Consider the following 20,929-nt stretch of genomic DNA (forward strand, 5'->3'; position numbering starts at 1 on the left):
CATCTCCTCCTCCTTCATTAAAACCATAAATTTGTTGAGGAGTTAGTGATGATATTTAGTAAATATACACAAACAATAATAATAAAATGATGACTAACAAATACAGTACTTACTGTGTGCCAGGCATCACTCCAAGCACTTAACGTGTTAATTCAGTGGTTTTCAAAGTATGGTACACAGAACTTCTGTGGAACCCCAAGGTGCATAAGAGGTTCTGTGAGGTCAAAACTATTTTTATGTTAGCACCAAAGTGTACTAGTATTCATTGTATATTGTACTGACATTTGTTTTTATTTCACAAGCCAATTTCACTTAAAATATCCTTGTAAACAATAAAAATTATTAGTTCCATTAAACATTGGCCCTTGAGTAAATATTTTTAAAAATACTCTGTGGGACAAACTGAGAAATACTCATAAGGGAATTGTGCTGCATACCCAAGTATGATGATGGTCTCAAGCCAAGGAAGAACATGTGTAAGATTAGGCTGTGACATAGCCACTCTTTTCACAGAACACCATTTACTTGAAAGAATAATTGACGGAAAAACTATGGTTATTCAACCTGGGTATATGACAGATTATTTTCTTGAAACTGAAGGAAGTGAACCTGTCACTTCAAGAAAAATACCTGATAGTATTTGCTCCCAAATGACAAAATCTGAGCTTTCAAGAGAAAATTAGATTTTTGGAAAATTTGTTTCTGCTTCTATGAGCCTGGCAGCTTCCCAATATGTAAAAAGCTTTTCTGATGAGATTGGCAGTGCTATTAACAATACGATTATTTTATATTGTCATCATTTGGAAGATCTTCAAAACTCAGTGATTCAATATTTTCCAAATGACCAATATATGATATTACAAAACCATGCATGGGTAAAAGACCCAAAGTGCAAAACAGACCAGTGGAATTTAATGTAACAAAGTATATGAGTTTCACTAATATGGTTTCAGATTCTACATTGCAACTAACCTTTAAGGAACTACAAGTTGCTGGCCGGGCATGGTGGCTCAGGCCTGTAATCATAGCGCTTTGGGAGGCCAAGGCAGGAGGATCACCTTGAGGTCAGGAGGTCAAAACCAGCCTGGCCAACATGGTAAAACCCCATCTTTACTAAAAATATAAAAAATTAGCCAGGCATGGTGGTGGATGCCTGTAATCCCAGCTACTCTGGAGGCTGAGGCAGGAGAATCACTTGAACCCAGAAGATGGAGGTTGCAGTGAGTTGAGATCATGCCACCGCATTCCAGGCTGGGCGACAAAGTGAGACACAGTCTAAAAAATATTTTTTTTAAAAAAGGAACTACTTTTTGGATCTTTCCTGCTTCCCCTTGTGGGCATTTAGTGCTATAAATTTCCCTCTACACACTGCTTCGAATGTGTCCCAGAGATTCTGGTATGTTGTGTCTTTGTTCTCGTTGGTTTCAAAGAACATCTTTATTTCTGCCTTCATTTCATTATGTACCCAGTAGTCATTCAGGAGAAGGTTGTTCAGTTTCCATGTAGTTGAGCGGTTTTGAGTGAGTTTCTTAATCCTGAGTCCTAGTTTGATTGCACTGTGCTCTGAGAGACAGTTTGTTATAATTTCTGTTCTTTTACATTTGCTGAGGAGAGCTTTACTTCCAACTGTGGTCAATTTTGGAATAGGTGTGGTGTGGTACTGAAAAAAATGTATATTCTGTTGATTTGTGATGGAGAGTTCTGTAGATGTCCATTAGGTCTGCTTGGTGCAGAGCTGAGTTCAATTCCTGGATATCCTTGTTAACTTTCTGTCTCACTGATCTGTCTAATGTTGACAGTGGGGTGTTAAAGTCTCCCATTATTATTGTGTGGGAGTCTAAGTCTCTTGCTTTATGAATCTGGGTGCTCCTGTATTGGGTGCGTATATATTTAGGATAGCTCTTCTTGTTGAATTGATCCCTTTACCATTATGTAATGGCCTTCTTTGTCTCTTTTGAACTTTGTTGGTTTAAAGTCTGTTTTATCAGAGACTAGGATTGCAACCCCTGCCTTTTTTTGTCTTCCATTTGCTTGGTAGATCTTCCTCCATCCTTTTGGGCCTATGTGCGTCTCTGCACGTGAGATGGGTTTCCTGAATACAGCACACTGATGGGTCTTGACTCTATCCAATTTGCCAGTCTGTGTCTTTTAATTGGAGCATTTAGTCCATTTACATTTAAAGTTAATATTGTTATGTGTGAATTTGATCCTGTCATTATGATGTTAGCTGGTTATTTTGCTCGTTAGTTGATGTAGTTTCTTCCTAGCCTTGATGGTCTTTACATTTTGGCATGATTTTGCAGTGGCTGGTACCAGTTGTTCCTTTCCATGTTTAGTGCTTTCTTCCGGAGCTCTTTTAGGCCAGGCCTGGTGGTGACAAAATCTCTCAGCATTTGCTTGTCTGTAAAGTATTTTATTTCTCCTTCACTCATGAAGCTTAGTTTGGCTGGATATGAAATTCTGGATTGAAAATTCTTTTCTTTAAGAATGTTGAATATTGGCCCCCACTCTCTTCTGGCTTGTAGAGTTTCTGCCAAGAGATCTGCTGTTAGTCTGATGGGCTTCCCTTTGTGGGTAACCCCACCTTTCTCTCTGGCTGCTCTTAACATATTTCCTTCATTTCAACTTTGGTGAATCTGACAATTATGTGTCTTGGAGTTGCTCTTCTCGAACAGTATCCTTGTGGCGTTCTCCATATTTCCTGAATCTGAATGTTGGCCTGCCTTGCTAGATTGGGGAAGTCCTCTTGGATAATATCCTGCAGAGTGTTTTCCAACTTGGTTCCATTCTCCCCGTCATTTTCAGGTACACCAATCAGACGTAGATTTGGTCTTTTCACATAGTCCCATATTTCTTGGAGGCTTTTTTCGTTTCTTTTTATTCTTTTTTCTCATTCATTCAATTCATCTTCCATCACTGATACCCTTTCTTCCAGTTGATCGCATTGGCTCCTGAGGCTTCTGCATTCTTCACGTAGTTCTCGAGCCTTGACTTTCAGCTCCATCAGCTCCTTTAAGCACTTCTCTGTATTGGTTATTCTAGTTATACATTCATCTAAATTTTTTTCAAAGTTTTTAACTTCTTTGCCTTTGGTTTGAATTTCCTCCTGTAGCTCGGAGTAGTTTGATGGTCTGAAGCCTTCTTCTCTCAACTCATCAAAGTCATTCTCCGTCCAGCTTTGTTCCGTTGCTGGTGAGGAACTGTGTTCCTTTGGAGGAGGAGAGTCACTCTGCTTTTTAGAATTTCCAGTTTTTCTGCTCTGTTTTTTCCCCATCTTTGTGGTTTTATCTACTTTTGGTCTTTGATGATAGTGATGTACAGATGGGCTTTTGGTGTGGATGTCCTTTCTGTTTGTTAGTTTTCCTTCTAACAGACAGGACCCTCAGCTGCAGGTCAGCTGGAGTTTGCTAGAGGTCCACTCCGTACTCTGTTTGCCTGCATATCAGCAGCAGAGGCTGCAGAACAGCGGATTTTCGTGAACTGCAAATGTTGCTGCCTGATCATTCCTCTGGAAGTTTTGTCTCGGAGGAGTACCCAGCCATGTGAGGTGTCAGTCTGCCCCTACTTGGGGGTGACTCCCAGTTAGGCTGCTCAGGGGTCAGGGGTCAGGGACCCACTTGAGGAGGCAATCTGCCTGTTCTCAGATCTCCAGCTGCATGCTGGGAGAACCACTACTCTCTTCAAAGCTGTCAGACAGGGACATTTAAGTCTGCAGAGGTTACTGCTGTCTTTTTGTTTGTCTGTGCCCTGCCCCCAGAGGTGGAGCCTACAGAGGCAGGCAGGCCTCTTTGAGCTGTGGTGGGCTCCACCCAGTTCGAGCTTCCCGGCTGCTTTGTTTACCTAAGCAAGCCTGGGCAATGGCGGGCACCCCTCCCCCAGACTTTTGCACTGTTGGTGGGACTGTAAACTAGTTCAACCATTGTGGAAGTCAGTGTGGCGATTCCTCAGGGATCTAGAAGTAGAAATACCATTTGACCCAGCCATTCCATTACTGGGTATATACCCAAAGGACTATAAATCATGCTGCTATAAAGACACATGCACACGTATGTTTACTGCGGCACTATTCACAATAGCAAAGACTTGGAACCAACCCAAATGTCCAACAACGATAGACTGGATTAAGAAAATGTGGCACGTATACACCATGGAATACTATGCAGCCATAAAAAATGATGAGTTCATGTCCTTTGTAGGGACATGGATGAAACTGGAAATCATCATTCTCGGTAAACTATCACAAGGACAAAAAACCAAACACCGCATGTTCTCACTCATAGGTGGGAATTGAACAATGAGAACACATGGACACAGGAAGGGGAACATCACACTCCGGGGACTGTTGTGGGGTGGGGGGAGCAGGGAGGGATAGCATTAGCAGATATACCTAATGCTAAATGACTAGTTAATGGGTGCAGCACTCCAACATGGCACATGTATACATATGTAACAAACCTGCACATTGTGCACATGTACCCTAAAACTGAAAGTATAATAATAATAATAATAATAAAAAGAACTATAAGTTGTTGAGTTTTTTGGTGAAATGTAAAAGAAGGATGTCTGTAATTATGTGAAAAGACTATTAGCACACGTTTCCCTTTTCCTCCTGCATATCTGTATGAGACTGGAATTTCTTCACATATTTCACCAAAACAACCTCACAACAGATGGAATGAAGAAGCTGCCATGAGAATCCAGCTGTCTTCTGTTAAGCCAGACATTAAGGAGATTTACAAAAATGTAAAACAATGCCATTTTTCTCACTAAATTTTTATGCTTTAAATTTTTTTATTAATCATGTTCATATATAATGGGTTTCTTACTATTGCTTTTAAGTAAATATTTAAAAGTTTTCCTAGTCTTTAAATTTTTAATAAGGTAAATGTCAACAGATATGACCCTTATAATTAAAAGCTCTTTGGCATCCTCAATAATTTTTAAGAAGCTAAAAATGAGACTAAAACATTTGAGAACTGCTGCATTTACTCATTCTCACACCAATTCTCTGCAGTAGATCACTATTAAAGTCCCACCTTTACAGATGGGGAAACTGAAGCACAGTGGTTAAGCAACTTGCTTAAATTAAGGTCACATAGCTACAGGTGGCAGAGTAAGAAACAGAACTGAGGGAGTCTGTGTTCTCTACCACTATCTTATTCTTACCTCTACCTCTATTCTTTTCAGAAACAAATAGAAAACTCTGACCTTGCTGAAGCAGACTAACTCTTTTGGGGACATCAGAACACTACTTAGTATGTTCCAGTGACAATGTTCTGAATGGTATTTTAGGTAGAAACTCAAGCGAGTAACAGCAACCTTCAGCTCTAGATACTAAGAAGTAAATGACATACTTTATTTCCAATTACATTACATGAATGTAATAATAGAATATAATTCATTACACATATGTAATAATTATGATAATAAATACTGAGTCCTTATCTTGACCCAGGCAGTATTCCAAATACTCAACATGGACTAACTCACTGAACTCTCAAAAGAGCTCTAAGTCGTAGGTGTTATTATCTCCCCTTTATAGATAAGGGGACTGAGGCAGAGAGCTTATGAAGCGTAACCAAGATCGCATTGCTAGTAAATTGCAGAGCTGGATTTCAAACTGAAGCAGTGAGGCTCCAGAGTCCATCCTCTTAACTATTTTCTTATGTTGCTTCTCCTTGCTTAAAACAACCTAACTTCCAAAATGTTGATATTCCATATATTCTTTTTTTGTTGTTTTTTTTTGAGACGGAGTCTCGCTCTGTCACCAGGCTGGAGTACAGTGGTGGGATCTCGGCCCACTACAACCTCCACCTCCCAGGTTCAAGCGATTCTCCTGCCTCAGCCTCCCGAGTAGCTGGGACTACAGGTGTGTGCCACTACGCCCAGCTAATTTTTGTACCTTTAGTAGAGACAGGGTTTCACCATGTTGGCCAGAATAGTACCAATCTCTTGACCTCATGATCCACCTGCCCTCAGCCTCTCAAAGTGCTGGGATTACAGGCGTGAGCCACCGCACCTGGCCCCAAATATTCTTTAACAGTGGTTTTCAAACCTTAGGATACCCCAGAATCACCTGGAGAGACAAAACATAGACTCCTGGGCTCCATCTCCAGAGTTTCTGATTCAGTAGGTCTAGATGGGGGCTCAAGAACTCACATTTCTAATCATTTCCAAGGCGACGCTGACGCTACTTATGCAAAGACCACATTCTGAGAACCACTGCCATATGATGCAGAAATTCAAGGATCTGACTGAATAGGCAAACCTGCCATAAAGTAAAATAAATGACACGAAGTCCACCAGCTATAAGGGAGCTCACAGTTCTCTAGACCATTGGTATTAGTTGGTATGCAAAACTGCCATTCAAATACAAGTGTGTCATTTGGGATGTACTTGTACTAAGAAATGATTCATTATTGATCTGCAACTCAAATTTAACAAAATATCTTGTATTTTGTTTGCTAAATCTGGCAACTTTACTGATATGCTACTTTTTGCTCATTCATCATTTGACTTGGGCATGGGTGTGGGAAATAAATTATCCTGTGTCAGGGCTAACAGTGCTTGCTTTTCAATCAACCACTTTCTTCATTCCTAAGGATAGGATCAGGTGAAGGACAAAGTGGGAGAAATTGGGTTAAAAAGTTATTCATCCATCTATCCATCCATACAACATTTGTTAAGCACCAACCACATTAGTAGGCTGAACAAGAGGCTCAACAATGTAAATGAAATATAGTTTCCTGAAATTAACCAATAACAAAAATGCAGCAAAACTTGCTTCAGCCAAAAGGACACTGAAATCAATTCTTCAATTGTAATTTCTGCCTCAATAATGAAATAAGGTATAGAAAGATATGTTATTACCTTAGTAACCTGGGTGATCCGATTGGCATCATCATCTGTCATTTCTAGGAGGCATTTTGCTATGCTGATATACAGCTCTAGATCCTTTCTCTGATAAAGAAAAATCCCAAACATGTCAACAAACAGTGTAAAATAACAGGTCAAAATGTTCTGACAAATTATTAGATTTTCTTATCCCCATGAACAGCAGCTGATGAGATTTTAATTTTAATTAAACCAAAACATTTGGCCAATTTTTATCATTTTGAAGACATCTTTCCTGTTGCTTTGTGTTTTTTTGTTTTGTTTTGTTTTGGCTATACTTTTTTCTCCTTATCAAAATTCCTTCATCCCAAATAAATTTCTAACCTCTTTGTAAAATTACAATTCAGAGGTCTTTTGGGGGAGGGGAAAGGCTGATGCTAAATTGTTTTATACAAACAGTATATGGGAAATCATGCCCAAGGATTCTCAAGGTGTAAAGTGTAAGGACTTCTGAGCTTTCCTGTCTTCTACAGGAGGCATTTGGTAAAAAGGCCTAATAGCAAATTTCCTGGTGCAGCACTGGTTAAACTGCTTCTAAGCTTGCTCAAAACTTTGGTTCTAAATATTCAACCTCAATTTAGATCTTGGAAACAAAACACACTCCTAGTAAAGAATGTGGTTATTTCTTGCTAGCCTTCCCACCCACATTCTTAAAACATACACCTCCCCACTTTGCCAAGAAGCCTTTAAAATATCCCAAACATAAATAGTCAGGAATGTAAATATTTTTGTTCCTCACCCGAATCTTATTTGGCAGGAGGTCAAAAATTTTCCCAGTAGCTTCAGAGAGCAGACTCCAGAGGTGGTGGGCAGGGCTGGGAAGTTTCATGGCCTGGCTCAGACCCTGTAAAGCACTTGGGCATAGCTCAGGATTTCTAAGCGGGGAAGCTGCTTTAAAAACTGCCACCATTAAATTTTCAACAAAACCCAGGATCTGTTCATCAGAGATGTGTTTTATCCACAGAGGTGCAGATATCAGGAGATATCTCTTGGTATTCAGCTGGAAGTAAAAACAGAAGAGGTTGAATGTAAATAGGCAAGTCTGGGTTTGCAATGTTCAAAACCTGTATGTCATCACTGTGTTTGAGGGTAGACTGAGAGATAAAAGGTTCAGGTTACTTCCTTCCCCCTTCATTTTTCCATAGCTTCACGGTCCAATGGGCCACCAATGCATGTAATTTTGGCTTCTGCAGTTACTTCTGATCCAGGGTGAATCATGTGTTTATATGGGATCTGCCAACCCATCTGTGAACTACTCAGCTTAAACCTTGGATGTTTTCAGTGATGGGAATAAAATGCTACTTCTGAAAGTACATGACAGTTACTTTTCAGTTTTAAAAGGTCACATTCTCTGGCAAGAAAAGCTCTGGAAGATGAAAGGCTCATCTGCTGAAAATCAACTAAACAGAGCATCTGATACTATTAATTTCTTCTTCCGAGAAAAAATAAGGAAGTAATAAGGAGAAGTGACATGCTGGGACCATTTATGACCAAAGTAAAACCACCAGCTGAGCATGTAGAACTGACCAGGCACCTTAAAGTTCATGAGAGCCAAGAAAGGGCATGTTAGTAACAGCTCTGTTATATAACAGACTTCAACCAAGTGGGCTTCGAAAATTCTTAGGAACATAAGCATGCTACTAAAGGGGCAGCAAGTCTAAAATAAGTGATCTAAAAATAAAATCTGGCAAAATAAGTGATCTAAAAAGTAAAATCTGGCAAAAACTTTTTTGTGTGCTATTTTTGTTTTTTCAAGATAGCACACAAAAATAGGGGAGGGACAGAGGAACAATGTTTTCTGCAAATTTCTAAAAAGATCAGTGTAGTTGCATGAGTTTTCTCAAGACCTCATTTTAAAGAATATGCCATCTCAGATCATTCTATATTTAAGAAAATGAATTCACAAACTTAATTTGTTAATTAACCAAGATAACAATAAAGATAAATAATCAAAGACAAATGCACAGAGTAGCACAGATCTAAAAGATAAATGAAAGGATAAGTAAAATTTAGGAAAATTTCGGAGGCCAACCCAACAGGCTGGAAATAGGTCTGATTCAAAAGTAAGAAGGAGTGAATAGAATAGGGCTTTGAACTCAGATAGACAGAGCTCTCTCTTTTATTAGCTAGGCAAACTTTGCTTGACCTCCATTTGCCTCAGTTTATAATTCTGTTAAAATGGAAATAATAAAATGTATCTCAGATATGAAACAAGACAGACATAAAAAATTCATATTGTACAATTCCATTCTAAGGAATTTCTAAAATTTATATGAAATTTATATATAATTTATATAAAATTATATAAATAAAGGTTATTTTAGAAAGGCAATACTACAAATAGAAAGCAGATTGGTGGTGGCTTGGGTCTGAAGCTGGGAGTGGGGATTGACTACAAACAAGCACAATGGAACTGTCAGGTGATGGAAACATTCTTGGTGATGACTGAAAAACCTATAAAGTACTCAAATTCATCACATTTTACACTTTAAAACAGCCATATTTTAGGCTATATAGATTATAACTCAACAAAGCTATTTTTAAAACTGTCCTGTCAGGCTGTAGAGAAATTAAGTCTGGTTTCTGTAAGTACTCACTGAGTGCTTGCAGGTACCAGGTGCACAGCAAGGGCTCAGTAAGTGGCAGGCAGCTGGGAGCCACTTGGAGCAGACAGGTGGAGTGAAATTAATACCTGACAGAAAGATGCAGACCTTGATAGCATCCACTTTCAATCAAAGACAGTGAGGAGGAGTAGGAAAGGTTTAAAAAAACAAAAACAGGCCCAGCATGGTGGCTCACACCTGTAATCCCAGTACTTTGGGAGACTGAGGTGGGCAGATCACTTGAGGTCAGGAGTTTGAGACCAGCCTTGCCAACTTGGTGAAACCCCGTCTCTACTAAAAACACAAAAATTAGATGGGCATGGTGGCGCACACCTATAGTCCCAGCTACTTGAGAGGCTGGGGCACGAAAATCACTTGAACCCGGGAGGTGGAGGTTGCAGTGAGCTGAGATTGTGCCACTGCACTCCAGCCTGTGCTATGGAGCGAGAAACTGTCTCAAAAACAACAAAAAAACAGAAACAAGGCGATAGGGACAAAGGCCAAGAGATTGAGGAAATGATAAGAGGGCTTTGCACTATTCTCAAACAATTAAAGCCTCCTAGGACAGAAGAATAGGCCAGACTATGGAGACAATTAAAGGATGACAGCATTTAACTTATGTAAACTGGTAAACCTCTAAAGAATCACGGAACATGTTTTTCTGTTCTAGTTTGAAACCTAATCAAAATTATACAACTTTACTAACTTCACATCTTTAAACTCTCTTGCTCTATTCTTCCTATCTGCCCTTGGCCTATACGTGAAAGGTGCTAGCCCCCTCCATCAAAAACACCAGACTGGGTCATTTCTTTCTCAACGCTTTGCTCAAGCTAAACAGCCTAGTAGAGATCTTTCATGCTCTCCATTTACACTCTCCCACCTACATCCCCTGGTACCCTTGATGTGATATCTAACCAAATCACGGCTCACCTTAATTGCTGCCTCCTCTGGGATAGGGGAAGGATAATACATGGATGAGTCCAGTACATATGGATTTCCTTTCTCTTAATATGTACTGAAATAATTACACATACTATATAATCAAATAAACATAACTTCAAATAATTCCACAACTTTCTAGCTATATGATCTTGAGAAAGGAACTTTAATACCTCTGATCATCATTTTCCACTTTTTGTAATAAATGGTAGCTAAAGCATAAATGGTAATGGCTATGGCAGGGTTCTGAACTATATAATTTTCCAATATGCAGGCCAGCTACTATCAACCCTTAATTTTTGTGAAGATCTCATCTGTCTCCTCTTGACTTTGAGAACACACACCCAAATGAATGTTAATCTCCTCCTAAAGAACAATATCCTCCTGTTGGCCAACACCCTTAGTTACTACATACACTCAGACTGTGGATCAGTGGTGGTGTCACCCACAAGCCCAATAGTGCAGCGGCATTCTGGGATGACTGTGCCTGGGTCACCATAATTTCAAGGCACAGTTGCTGGATCTCTTCACCTGAAAGGCAAGAAAGGAAAATAATCTGAATATATAGTTACTTTCCTGACTCATTTTCAGGCTTTAATATCTCAAATCAAAGCATCTGCTTACGTGACTTCTGCAGGTAACAGAACTTCAGTAAACCAGAAGAGATATTTCAAGAGTCTTGTAAGTTATGAGGCAAAATAACGTGTCCAATGGCATCACAGTCCCACCTTGGAACTAGCAAGGGGCTTGAACTAGATACGGGAATTTCTCTTATGATATCCAGAGGAAACTACACACTCAAACACTATCTAAAATACGAGAAAATTCTAGCTAGTAATCTCTTGATCTCTGTTTTTCCCTTCTCTCCATCTCATATGCAGACCGTGAAGAAATATATCAAGGTGTGGAATGGCTTAAAGATACAGCCACATTCTCTAGTCATCATGCCTTTCTAGTAGTAAGATTCCAATCAGCACCTTATTTTCCTTCCTTTTTCTAAGGACTTAAATGAAACACAAACATTTCATTATAGCACACAAAACAAGGAAAGGGACAGAAGAACATATTTTTCAAATGAAATCTCTGGAAACCCAGTATGGTGACATTATATCTTATATAGAGATTAGGTTTATATGAAAGCATTTAAGTGAAAAATTGTATGTAGTCAAAATTATATTTATCTCTGAAACTGCACATAAATTACAGTATAGAAGTTGTTTTATATATCATATGTAAGTATGCACTCTACTATAAACGATAAGAGCACTCACAGCAGGCACACATACAAACACACACAATTTTACAACACCGTTTAAATTGCTCTTCATCCCCCCTTCTTATTTTATTTTATTTTTGGAGTTAGGGTGGGGAACAAGTACATTAAATTATATTTGCATGTGTAACTCTATTCCGTATAAAATAGGTTGCTGTGGATGAACTGGAGGTGTTGAGGTGTGCATTCTGTTTGCCTCTCACTGCAAAATAACTGTGGTAAGCAGAATAACGGTCCCCAATAATGTCCACATCCTGATCCCTGGAACCTGTGAATACACTACCTTATATGGCAAAGAAACTTTGCAGACGTGATTAAGGTTAAGGATTTTGAGATGGAGAGATTATCCCGGATTATTTAAGTGAGCCTATTAATCACATGAGTCCTTACAGGTGGAAAACCTTTCCTGGCTACGGAGAACCAGAAAGATGATGGTGTGAGAAGATCTTAGCCCTCTATTGCTTGCCTTGAAGATGCAGAAAGGGGGCCACAAGTCAAAGAATGTGGGCAGCTTCTAGAGGCTAGAAAAGAAAAGGAAATGAATTCTTCCCTACAACCTCTAGAAAGAAATTCTAATTTGCTGATACCTTGATCTTAGTCTGGTGAGAAACATGTTGGACTTCTGGCCTGTGGACGTGTAAAGATAATAAATTTGTGTTGTTTAAAGCCACTGTGGTAATTTGTTACAGCAGCAATAGAAAATTAATACAGCATCCCACATGGTACTACTCGAAACCTATGGCTCTGGAAATGTAGTTTGATAACCACAAGGCCAAGCTTAATGTAACCTGTACCACATTCCTAGCAGTGCGCAAATCTCAGTCAAGCATTGTTTTTGGCAGGTGTATCTGGCCTGTGTCTTTAGACCTCTTCTTCCTCACCCTCAGGGGCTCAATGACTGAGTGAAAGTAACCCAGCCATTCCATCCAACATGATAAACCTCAAGATATGAAAAGTCTATCCAGTCACTACACATTGTGACACAGAATCTGTTTTTCCATTCAGGTCAAATACTAAAATCAAAGTCTGAAGACTTAAAAACACATTATATTTACCAAAATTTAGCCTCATAAGTGGAGAGAGAAGTGCAGCCCAGTTCACAGGAGGATATTGGTAGCTTTCTCCAACAGTTGCTATGGGTTTCATCACTACTTTAAGGAGCGAAGGAGGCACAGATTCAGGACCTATAACAGAAAGGGAAAAATAATAGTAAAACACCTGCATACCATCATGGAATTGGAAAATGTCAACAATTCCTGCCTTCCTTCTAGCATCAAAGGATCTGATATCACATCTTAAATTGTGATCAACCCTTCAATTCTGTGCTCTTAATTTCAACTCCATTTGCCAGAAAAGCTTGCTCCCTCTGTTCTCTTTTTAAAAAAAACTTATAAATTTTTCAATGATACATAATAACTGTATATATTTATGGGGTATAGAGTGATATTTCCATACATATGTGCAATGAACAAATCAGGATAAATAACATATCCATCATCTCCAATATTTATCATTTCTTTATGCTGAAACATTGAAAATCCTCTTACCTAGCTATTTGGAAATAACAATTACTGTTAACTATAGTAACCCTACAGTGCTTTAGAACACCAGAACTAATTCCCCATATTTGAACTTATTCCTCATTTTGTTTCCTTTAACCAATCCCTCATTACTGCCCCATCCTCCTTCTCTTCCTAACCTCTAGTAACCACTATTCTATACTCTCTACCTCTATATAACATCAACTTTCTTTGGCACTGCATATGAGATCAACTTTTTTAGCTTCCACATATGTGATATTTATCTTTTTGTGGCTGATTTGCTTCACTTAACATGAGTTCTCCAGGTGGCCATAAATGACATGATTTCATTCTTTTACTTGTCTACAGTCTTTCCTTTTTGACTGGATAAAAATTTTCCACATTGCTACTTAACTGTTCCTCTGCACACTCTTGTCTTTTTATCTAGTTTTCCAAATTAAGTAACTTCTTTTACATTAGTACCTCATTGCTCACTTACACCTCAATCTACTTCCAGCAGAGAGAATAAGGATGGCTCACTCAGGTACATTCCATTCTGTGGACTATGTATTACCTAGTCTCTGTAGTCCTAGACTGCATTCTGTACCTCGGGAGTCTCCAGTTTTTCTGCTTCCCAGCCTGTGCCATGGTGACCATTCTAGAAGTGAGCACCTAAGGGCTGTGTAACAGCTGGTCCATCAGTTAACCAGCTGCCTATGACACAGTACCATTACTTTAATACCCTATTCCTTTTCTAAGGGAGTGTGTATACGGTAATCAGAAATTGAAAAACAGATAGTGGAGCATTTGTGAGTGGAAACATATGGTGCAATCAGGAATGGAATAGACATTAAGGGCCATGTAAATGTGAAGCTACGAGGAGGTCAGAAATAGTATAACACATTGAAATGTAGAAGAACAAGGAGAAGCAAAAGCAGCAGGATCAACATCGGCAGCAGAAAGGAAATTAGCATCAGCAGAAACAGAAGCAGAATCAACAAAAGGAAAAGCAGAGGTAGGAAAAGGAACAGCAGAGGCAAGATCAGCAAAAAAGCACCTGAATTAGAAGATGCTGCAAAAGGGGGAATCAGAGTGGAAATAGAGTCAGCAAAAGGAAAAACAGCTCCAGAAAGGAGAAGCATAGGCAGAAGGAGAAGCAGAGGCAAAATCATCAGAAAAAGTAGCAGAATCAGTAGATGCTGAAAGATGGGAGAAGCAGATGTGGAGCCAGAGTTAGCAAAAGTGAAAACAGCAACAGAAAAGAGAAGCACAGGAAAAATGATAAGCAGAGGCCAAATTAGCAGATGCTAAAATGGGGAAGCAAGAGTCAGCAGAAAAAAAAAAAAAAAAAAACAGCTGCAGAAAAGAGAAACATAGGAAAAAGGAGAAGCAGAGGCCATGAACAGATGCTGAAAGAAGGGGGAAGTAGGGCACAGTCAGCAAAAGTGAAAACAGCAGCAGGAATGAGAAGCATGAGAAAAAGGAGAAGTAGAGACCAAATTAACAGATGCTAAAATGGGGAAGCAAGAGTCAGCAGGAAAAAAAACAGCTGCAGAAAGGAGAAGCATAGGAAAAAGGAGAAGCAGAGGCCATGAACAGATACTGAAAGAAGGGGGAAGTAGGGCAGAGTCAGCAAAAGTGAAAACAGCAGCAGAAATGAGAAGCGTAGGAAAAAGGAGAAGCAGAGACCAAATTAGCAGATGCTAAAATGGGGAAGAGTCAGCAGGAAAAAAAACAGCTGCAGAAAGGAAGCAGAGGCAGAATAGAAACAGAATGAAGGAGAGGAAGGGCAAAGTCAGCCAGAGTGAAAACAGCAGCAGAAGGAGAACGTAGAAAAAAAGAGAAAGAAGCAGAGACCAAATTAGCAGATGCTGAAATGGGGAAGCAAGAGTCAGCAGGAAAAAAACAGCTGCAGAACGGAGAAAAATAAGAAAAAGGAGAAGCAGAGGCCATGAACAGATGCTGAAAGAAGGGGGAAGTAGGGCAGAGTCAGCAAAAGTGAAAACAGCAGCAGAAATGAGAAGCATAGGAAAAAGGAGAAGCAGAGACCAAATTAGCAGATGCTAAAATGGGGAAGCAACAGTCAGCAGGAAAAAAACAGCTGCAGAAAAAAGAAACATAGAAAAAAGGAGAAGCAGAGGCAATGAACAGATGCTGAAAGAAGGGGGAAGTAGGGCAGAGTCAGCAAAAGTGAAAACAGCAGCAGGAATGAGAAGCATAGGAAAAAGGAGAAGCAGAGACCAAATTAGCAGATGCTAAAATGGGGAAGCAAGAGTCAGCAGGAAAAAAACAGCTGCAGAAAGGAGAAACATAGGAAAAAGGAGAAGCAGAGGCCATGAACAGATGTTGAAAGAAGGGGGAAGTAGGGCAGAGTCAGCAAAAGTGAAAACAGCAGCTTAAATGAGAAGCATAGGAAAAAGGAGAAGCAGAGACCAAATTAGCAGATGCTAAAATGGGGAAGCAAGAGTCAGCAGGAAAAAAACAGCTGCAGAAAGGAGAAACATAGGAAAAAGGAGAAGCAGAAGCCATAAACAGATGCGAAAGAAGGGGGAAGTAGGGCAGACTCAGCAAAAGTGAAAACAGCAGCAGAAATGAGAAGCGTAGGAAAAAGGAGAAGCAGAGACCAAATTAGCAGATGCTAAAATGGGGAAGCAAGAGTCAACAGGAAAAAAACAGCTGCAGAAAGGAGAAACATAGGAAAAAGGAGAAGCAGAGGCCATGAACAGATGCTGAAAGAAGGCGGAAGTAGGGCAGAGTCAGCAAAAGTGAAAACAGCAGCAGAAATGAGAAGCATACGTAAAAGGAGAAGCAGGGGCCAAATTAGCAGATGCTAAAAGGTGGAAGCAAAAACAGGGTAGGGTCAGCTGGAGGAAAAATAGCTACAGAAAGGAGAAACACAGGAAAAAGAAGCAGGGGCCACATCAACAAATGCTGAAAGAAGGGGGAAGCAGGGCAGAGTTAGAAAAAGTGAAAACAGCAGCAGAAATGAGAAGCATAGGAAAAAAGAGAAGCAGAGAACAAATTAGCAGATGCTAACAGGGGGGAAGCAAGAGTGAGCAGAAGGAAAAAAAAAGCTGCAGAAAGGAGAACCATGGGAAAAAGGAGAAGCAGAGACCACATCAGCAGATGCTGAAAGAAGAGGGAAGTAGAACAAGGCAAAGTCAGCAGAAGGTAAATCAGCTGCACAAAGGAGAAGCACAGGAACAAGGAGCAGTGGCAACATCAGCAGATGCTGAAAGAAGAGGGAACCAGAACAAGGCAAAGTCAGCAGAAGGTAAAATAGCTGCAGAAAGGAGAAGCACAGGAACAAGGAGAAGCAGAGGTAAAATCGGCACACTGAAAAAGTGGAAGAAGAAATAGGGCAGAGTCAACAGAAGGAAAATAGCTGCAAAAAGGAGAAGCTATGTGGAATCAGCAGAAAAAGTAACAGAATTAACAGAAGTTGAAAAAGAGGAACAGAGGCAAAATGAATAAATACTGAAAAAGGCAGAGAAAGAAAAATGAAAAACAGCAGAAAGAAGCATAGGAGAAAAGAGAAGCACATGCAGAATTAGCAGGAAAAGCAGAACAACCAGAAACTGAAAAAGAGAGGGCAGAGGGAGAATCAACAAAAGGAAAAAAGAGCAGCTAAAAAAGGAGTAGCACAGAAAAAAAGAGGAGCATATAAAAATGGGCAAAGAACTTAGACATTTTCCCAAAGACGATATAGAAATGTCTAACAAGCATATGAAGATGACCAATATCACTAATCAGAAGGAAAAAAACCAAACCAAATCAAAGCCACAATGAGGTATCAGCCCCTACCTATTAAAACCTATTGGTTGCTATAAAAACAATAGCAACAAAAACACCAGAAAATAAAAAGTGTTGGCAAGGATATGGAGATATTGGAACCCTCATGTACACTTGGTAGGATTATAAAATAACGTGACCACTATATAAAACAGTATGGCAGTTCCTTAAAAAGTTACACATTATTTTATATAAATACAAAATTATAACTAGAACTACCATATAATCCAGTAACCTCACTTTTAGGTATATATCTGAAAGAAATTGAAAGCAAGATTATGAAGAGATCTTGCAAACTCATGTTCACAGCAGCATTTTTCACAATAGCCAATTGGTAAAAGCAACCCAAATGTCCACTGATGAAAGAATGAAAAAACAAAATGCAGTATATACATAACATAGAAAATTATTCAGTCTTATAAAGAAAGAAAATCATGTTAGATGCTATAGCATGGATGAAACTTAAGGCCATTACATTAAATTAGCCATTCACACACAAAAAAAGTATGATTCCATTTATATGAAGTATCTAAAGTAGTCAAATTCACAGAAAAAGAAAATAGAATGGTGGTTACTAGGGGCTAGGGAGAGGGGTGGGGGAAAGGGAGTTATTGTTTAATGGCTGGAGTTTCAGTTTTCTAAGTTCTGAAAAGTTCTGGAGATCTGTTTCATAACAATATGAATATACATTCACATTAACACTATTGAATGGAGAAATTCCATCTCATCTCTACTAAAAATACAAAAAATTAACCAGGCATGGTGGTGCATGCCTGTAATCTCCGTTACTCAGGAGGCTGGGGCAGGAGAATTGCTTGAACCCAGGAGGTGGGGGTTATGGTGAGCCAAGATTGCACCACTGTACTCCAGCCTGAGCAACAAGAGCAAAACTCTGTCCCCCCCAAAAAAAATTTAAAAAAATGGTTATGAGGGTAAATTTTATGTTATGTACTTATCACTACAATTTTTTTAAAGAGAACATGCATATTCAGAAATAGCAGCATAATTGGTAGAGATAAAAACAAGTCGAAGCGGAAGTGGCGGCAGAGTTTTTTTTAATTTTTGATTTTGTGGGTACACAGTAGGTGTATATATTTATGGGGCATGGAGCACATGAGATATTTTGATACAGGCATGCAATGTGTAATAATCACATTATGGAGAAAAGGCAGAGTCTTTTTTGTTTTCCTTTTTTTGACTTCTGGTGTTCAAGGAAATCTCCATCAGACACTAGCTAATCACTGGCTAAAAGAATAGAGCCTTCAGAGAGAAAGAATACAGACAGGCTTTACAATTTTGAGAAGTCACTGAACATAGCCCACAGCAAGAAACGAAAACAAACAATGAGGAAAAGAAAGACTCTAACATTCAAAGTTACCCTGTTATAATATCCAAAATGTTCAGTTTTCAAAGTTCTGAAGCTGGATGATGGTGATTATTGCTTAATTAATGTTTAATGTCACATTAATGCTTAATGTCATAAAATTGTATATTTAAAAGTTAAATTTTATGTTACATATTTTACAATATTTGGTTTTATTCTTGGAATAAAACTGAATTTTAACATTCGAAAAAGTCTAGTTTTCAAAAAAATATGGAGCATAAAATGAAACAAGGAAGCTTTGTCATTTCACAGAAGAAATTAACAGAAAATGTCTCAGAGGAGGCAAAGACATTGGACTTACTAGACAAAGACTTGAAAGCAACTCTCTTTAATATATTCAGCTAAAGAAAATTATGGACAAAGAACTAAAAGAAACCGGGAGAACAATACAAGAAAAGAAAAAAGAGAATATCAAAAAGAATTCTTTTTTAAAAGAAACAAACAAATTATAGAGTTCTGTACTCTAAAAAGTACAGTAACTGCAATGAAAAACTCACTAGAGGGATTAAATAGCAGACTTCAGCAGGCAAAAGAATCAGCTCACATAAAGATATGTCAACTGAAATCACTCAGTCTACAGAGAAGAAAGAAAGATGAAAAGTATGAGCCTAAGGATACATCAAGCATACCAATGTAGGCATAACAGGAATCCCAGAAGGATAGGAGAGAAAGGGGCAGAATGAGTATTTGAAAAAGTAATGGCCAAAAACTTCTCCAATTTAATAAAAAAGACACAAATCCATACATTCAAGAAGCTCAACAAAGTCTAAGAAAGATAAAGGCAAAGAGATCCACACTAAGACGTACTGTAGTCAAATTTTTAAAAGACAAAGACAGAAAATCTTGAAAGCAGCAAAGAGAAGTGATTCATCACATACAAAGGATTCCCAGTAAGATTAACAGCTCATTTTTCATCAGAAACCATGGAGTCCAGTAAGGAACAGGATAACACTTTTTACTGAAAGAAAAAAAAAAACTGTCATCGAAAAATGCTATATCCAACAAAACTATAATTCAAGTATTAGGGAGAAATTAAGATATATACAGAAAAATAAAGTTGAGGGAGTTTGTTACCCATAGACATGCCCTACAAGAAATGTTAATGGGAGTCCTTAAGGCTAAAATAAAAGGACACTAAATAGTAATCTAGATAATAATTTGAAGCTATACAAAGAAATAAATAATTCTGGTAAAGGTAATTACATAGGTAAATATAAAAGCCATTACTATTATATTTTTGTTTTATAACTCCCCTTTTCACTTACTATGTAACTTAAAAGGCAAATGCATAAAACAATGATTATAAATCTACATTAATAGGCACATAATGTATACACATGTAATTTGGAACAATAACAACATAAAAGGGAGAAATAGAACTTTATAGCAGCAGAATTTTTGTATGTTGTTGATGCTCAGTTGGAATCAATTCAAATTAAATTAATCAAGAAATTTAACAATTATAAACACATACAAATCAAACAGTAGAGCCCCCAAATACATAAACACTGACAGAATTGAAAGGAGAAATAGATAGCTCTACGGTAACAGTTGGAGGCTTCAATACTCTACCTTCAATACTAGATAGAATATCTAGACATATGATTAATGAGGATATAAAGGATCCTTACTAATCAACAGTGTAAACCAGAGAGACCTAGCTGGCATAGCTAGAACAGTTCCACTCAACATCATCAGAATACACACTCATTTCAAGAGCACATGGAACATTCTCTAAGACTTACCACATGTCAGACCACAAAACAAGTCTCAATAAATTTTAAAAGATTAAAACCATACCAAGTATTTTCATAAACACAATGGAATAGAAATCAAGAACAGATTTCCAAAAAAACTGGAAAATTCACTAATAAATGGAAAGTAAAAAAGATATTCTTAAATGACCAATGGCTTAAAGAAGAAATCACAGGGAAATTATAAAATACTTTGAGACAAATGAAAATAAAAATAAAAATGCCATAATTTATGGAATTGCACAAATACAGTGTACTGGGGGAGATCTATAGCAATAAGTGTCTGTTTTAAAAAGGCATTTTAAAAAGTAGAAATAATTCTAATCAATATCCCTAACTTTATGCCTCAAAGAACTTGAAAAAGAAGAGCAAATATACCCAAAGGTAGAGGAAGGAAACAATGAAGTTTAGAGTGGAGATAATTAAGTACAGAATAAGAAAACAGGCCGGGCAAGGTGGCTCATGCCTGTAATCCCAACACTTTGGGAGGCAGAGGTGGTCAGATCACCTGACATCAGGAGTTCGAGACCAGCCTGGACAGCATGGTCAAACCCCATCTCTACTAAAAATACAAAAATTAGCTGGGCATGGTGGCAGATGCCTGTAATCCCAGCTACTCAGGAGGCTGAGGCAGGAGAATCACTTGAGCCCAGGAGGCGGAGGTTGCAGCGAGCTGAGATCACGCCACTGTACTCCAGCCTGGGTGACACAGCAATACTCCAACTCTCTCAAAAAAAAAAAAAAAAAAAAAAAAAAAAAAAAAAAAAAAA

At 38.5% G+C, this 20,929-nt stretch overlaps 1 protein-coding gene across 8 annotated transcripts in view; it reads right to left on the reverse strand.

Annotated features, from left to right (window-relative positions):
• Positions 1–20,929, reverse strand: part of FOCAD (focadhesin) — a 324,194-nt gene that overhangs the window by 14,426 nt on the left and 288,839 nt on the right. For all 8 annotated transcript variants that reach the window (XM_032139268.2, XM_032139267.2, XM_032139266.2 and 5 more), the window contains 4 exons: positions 12,765–12,893; positions 10,852–10,967; positions 7,634–7,894; positions 6,871–6,960 (listed from right to left, as the gene is read on the reverse strand). In XM_032139268.2, the coding sequence (XP_031995159.1) occupies positions 6,871–6,960; positions 7,634–7,894; positions 10,852–10,967; positions 12,765–12,893 (596 nt within the window). The remainder of the gene's footprint in view (positions 1–6,870; positions 6,961–7,633; positions 7,895–10,851; positions 10,968–12,764; positions 12,894–20,929) is intronic.

The sequence above is a fragment of the Hylobates moloch genome, unplaced genomic scaffold (genome assembly GCF_009828535.3).
Source record: "Hylobates moloch isolate HMO894 unplaced genomic scaffold, HMol_V3 SCAFFOLD_19, whole genome shotgun sequence".
In the NCBI taxonomy this organism is placed as follows: domain Eukaryota; kingdom Metazoa; phylum Chordata; class Mammalia; order Primates; family Hylobatidae; genus Hylobates; species Hylobates moloch.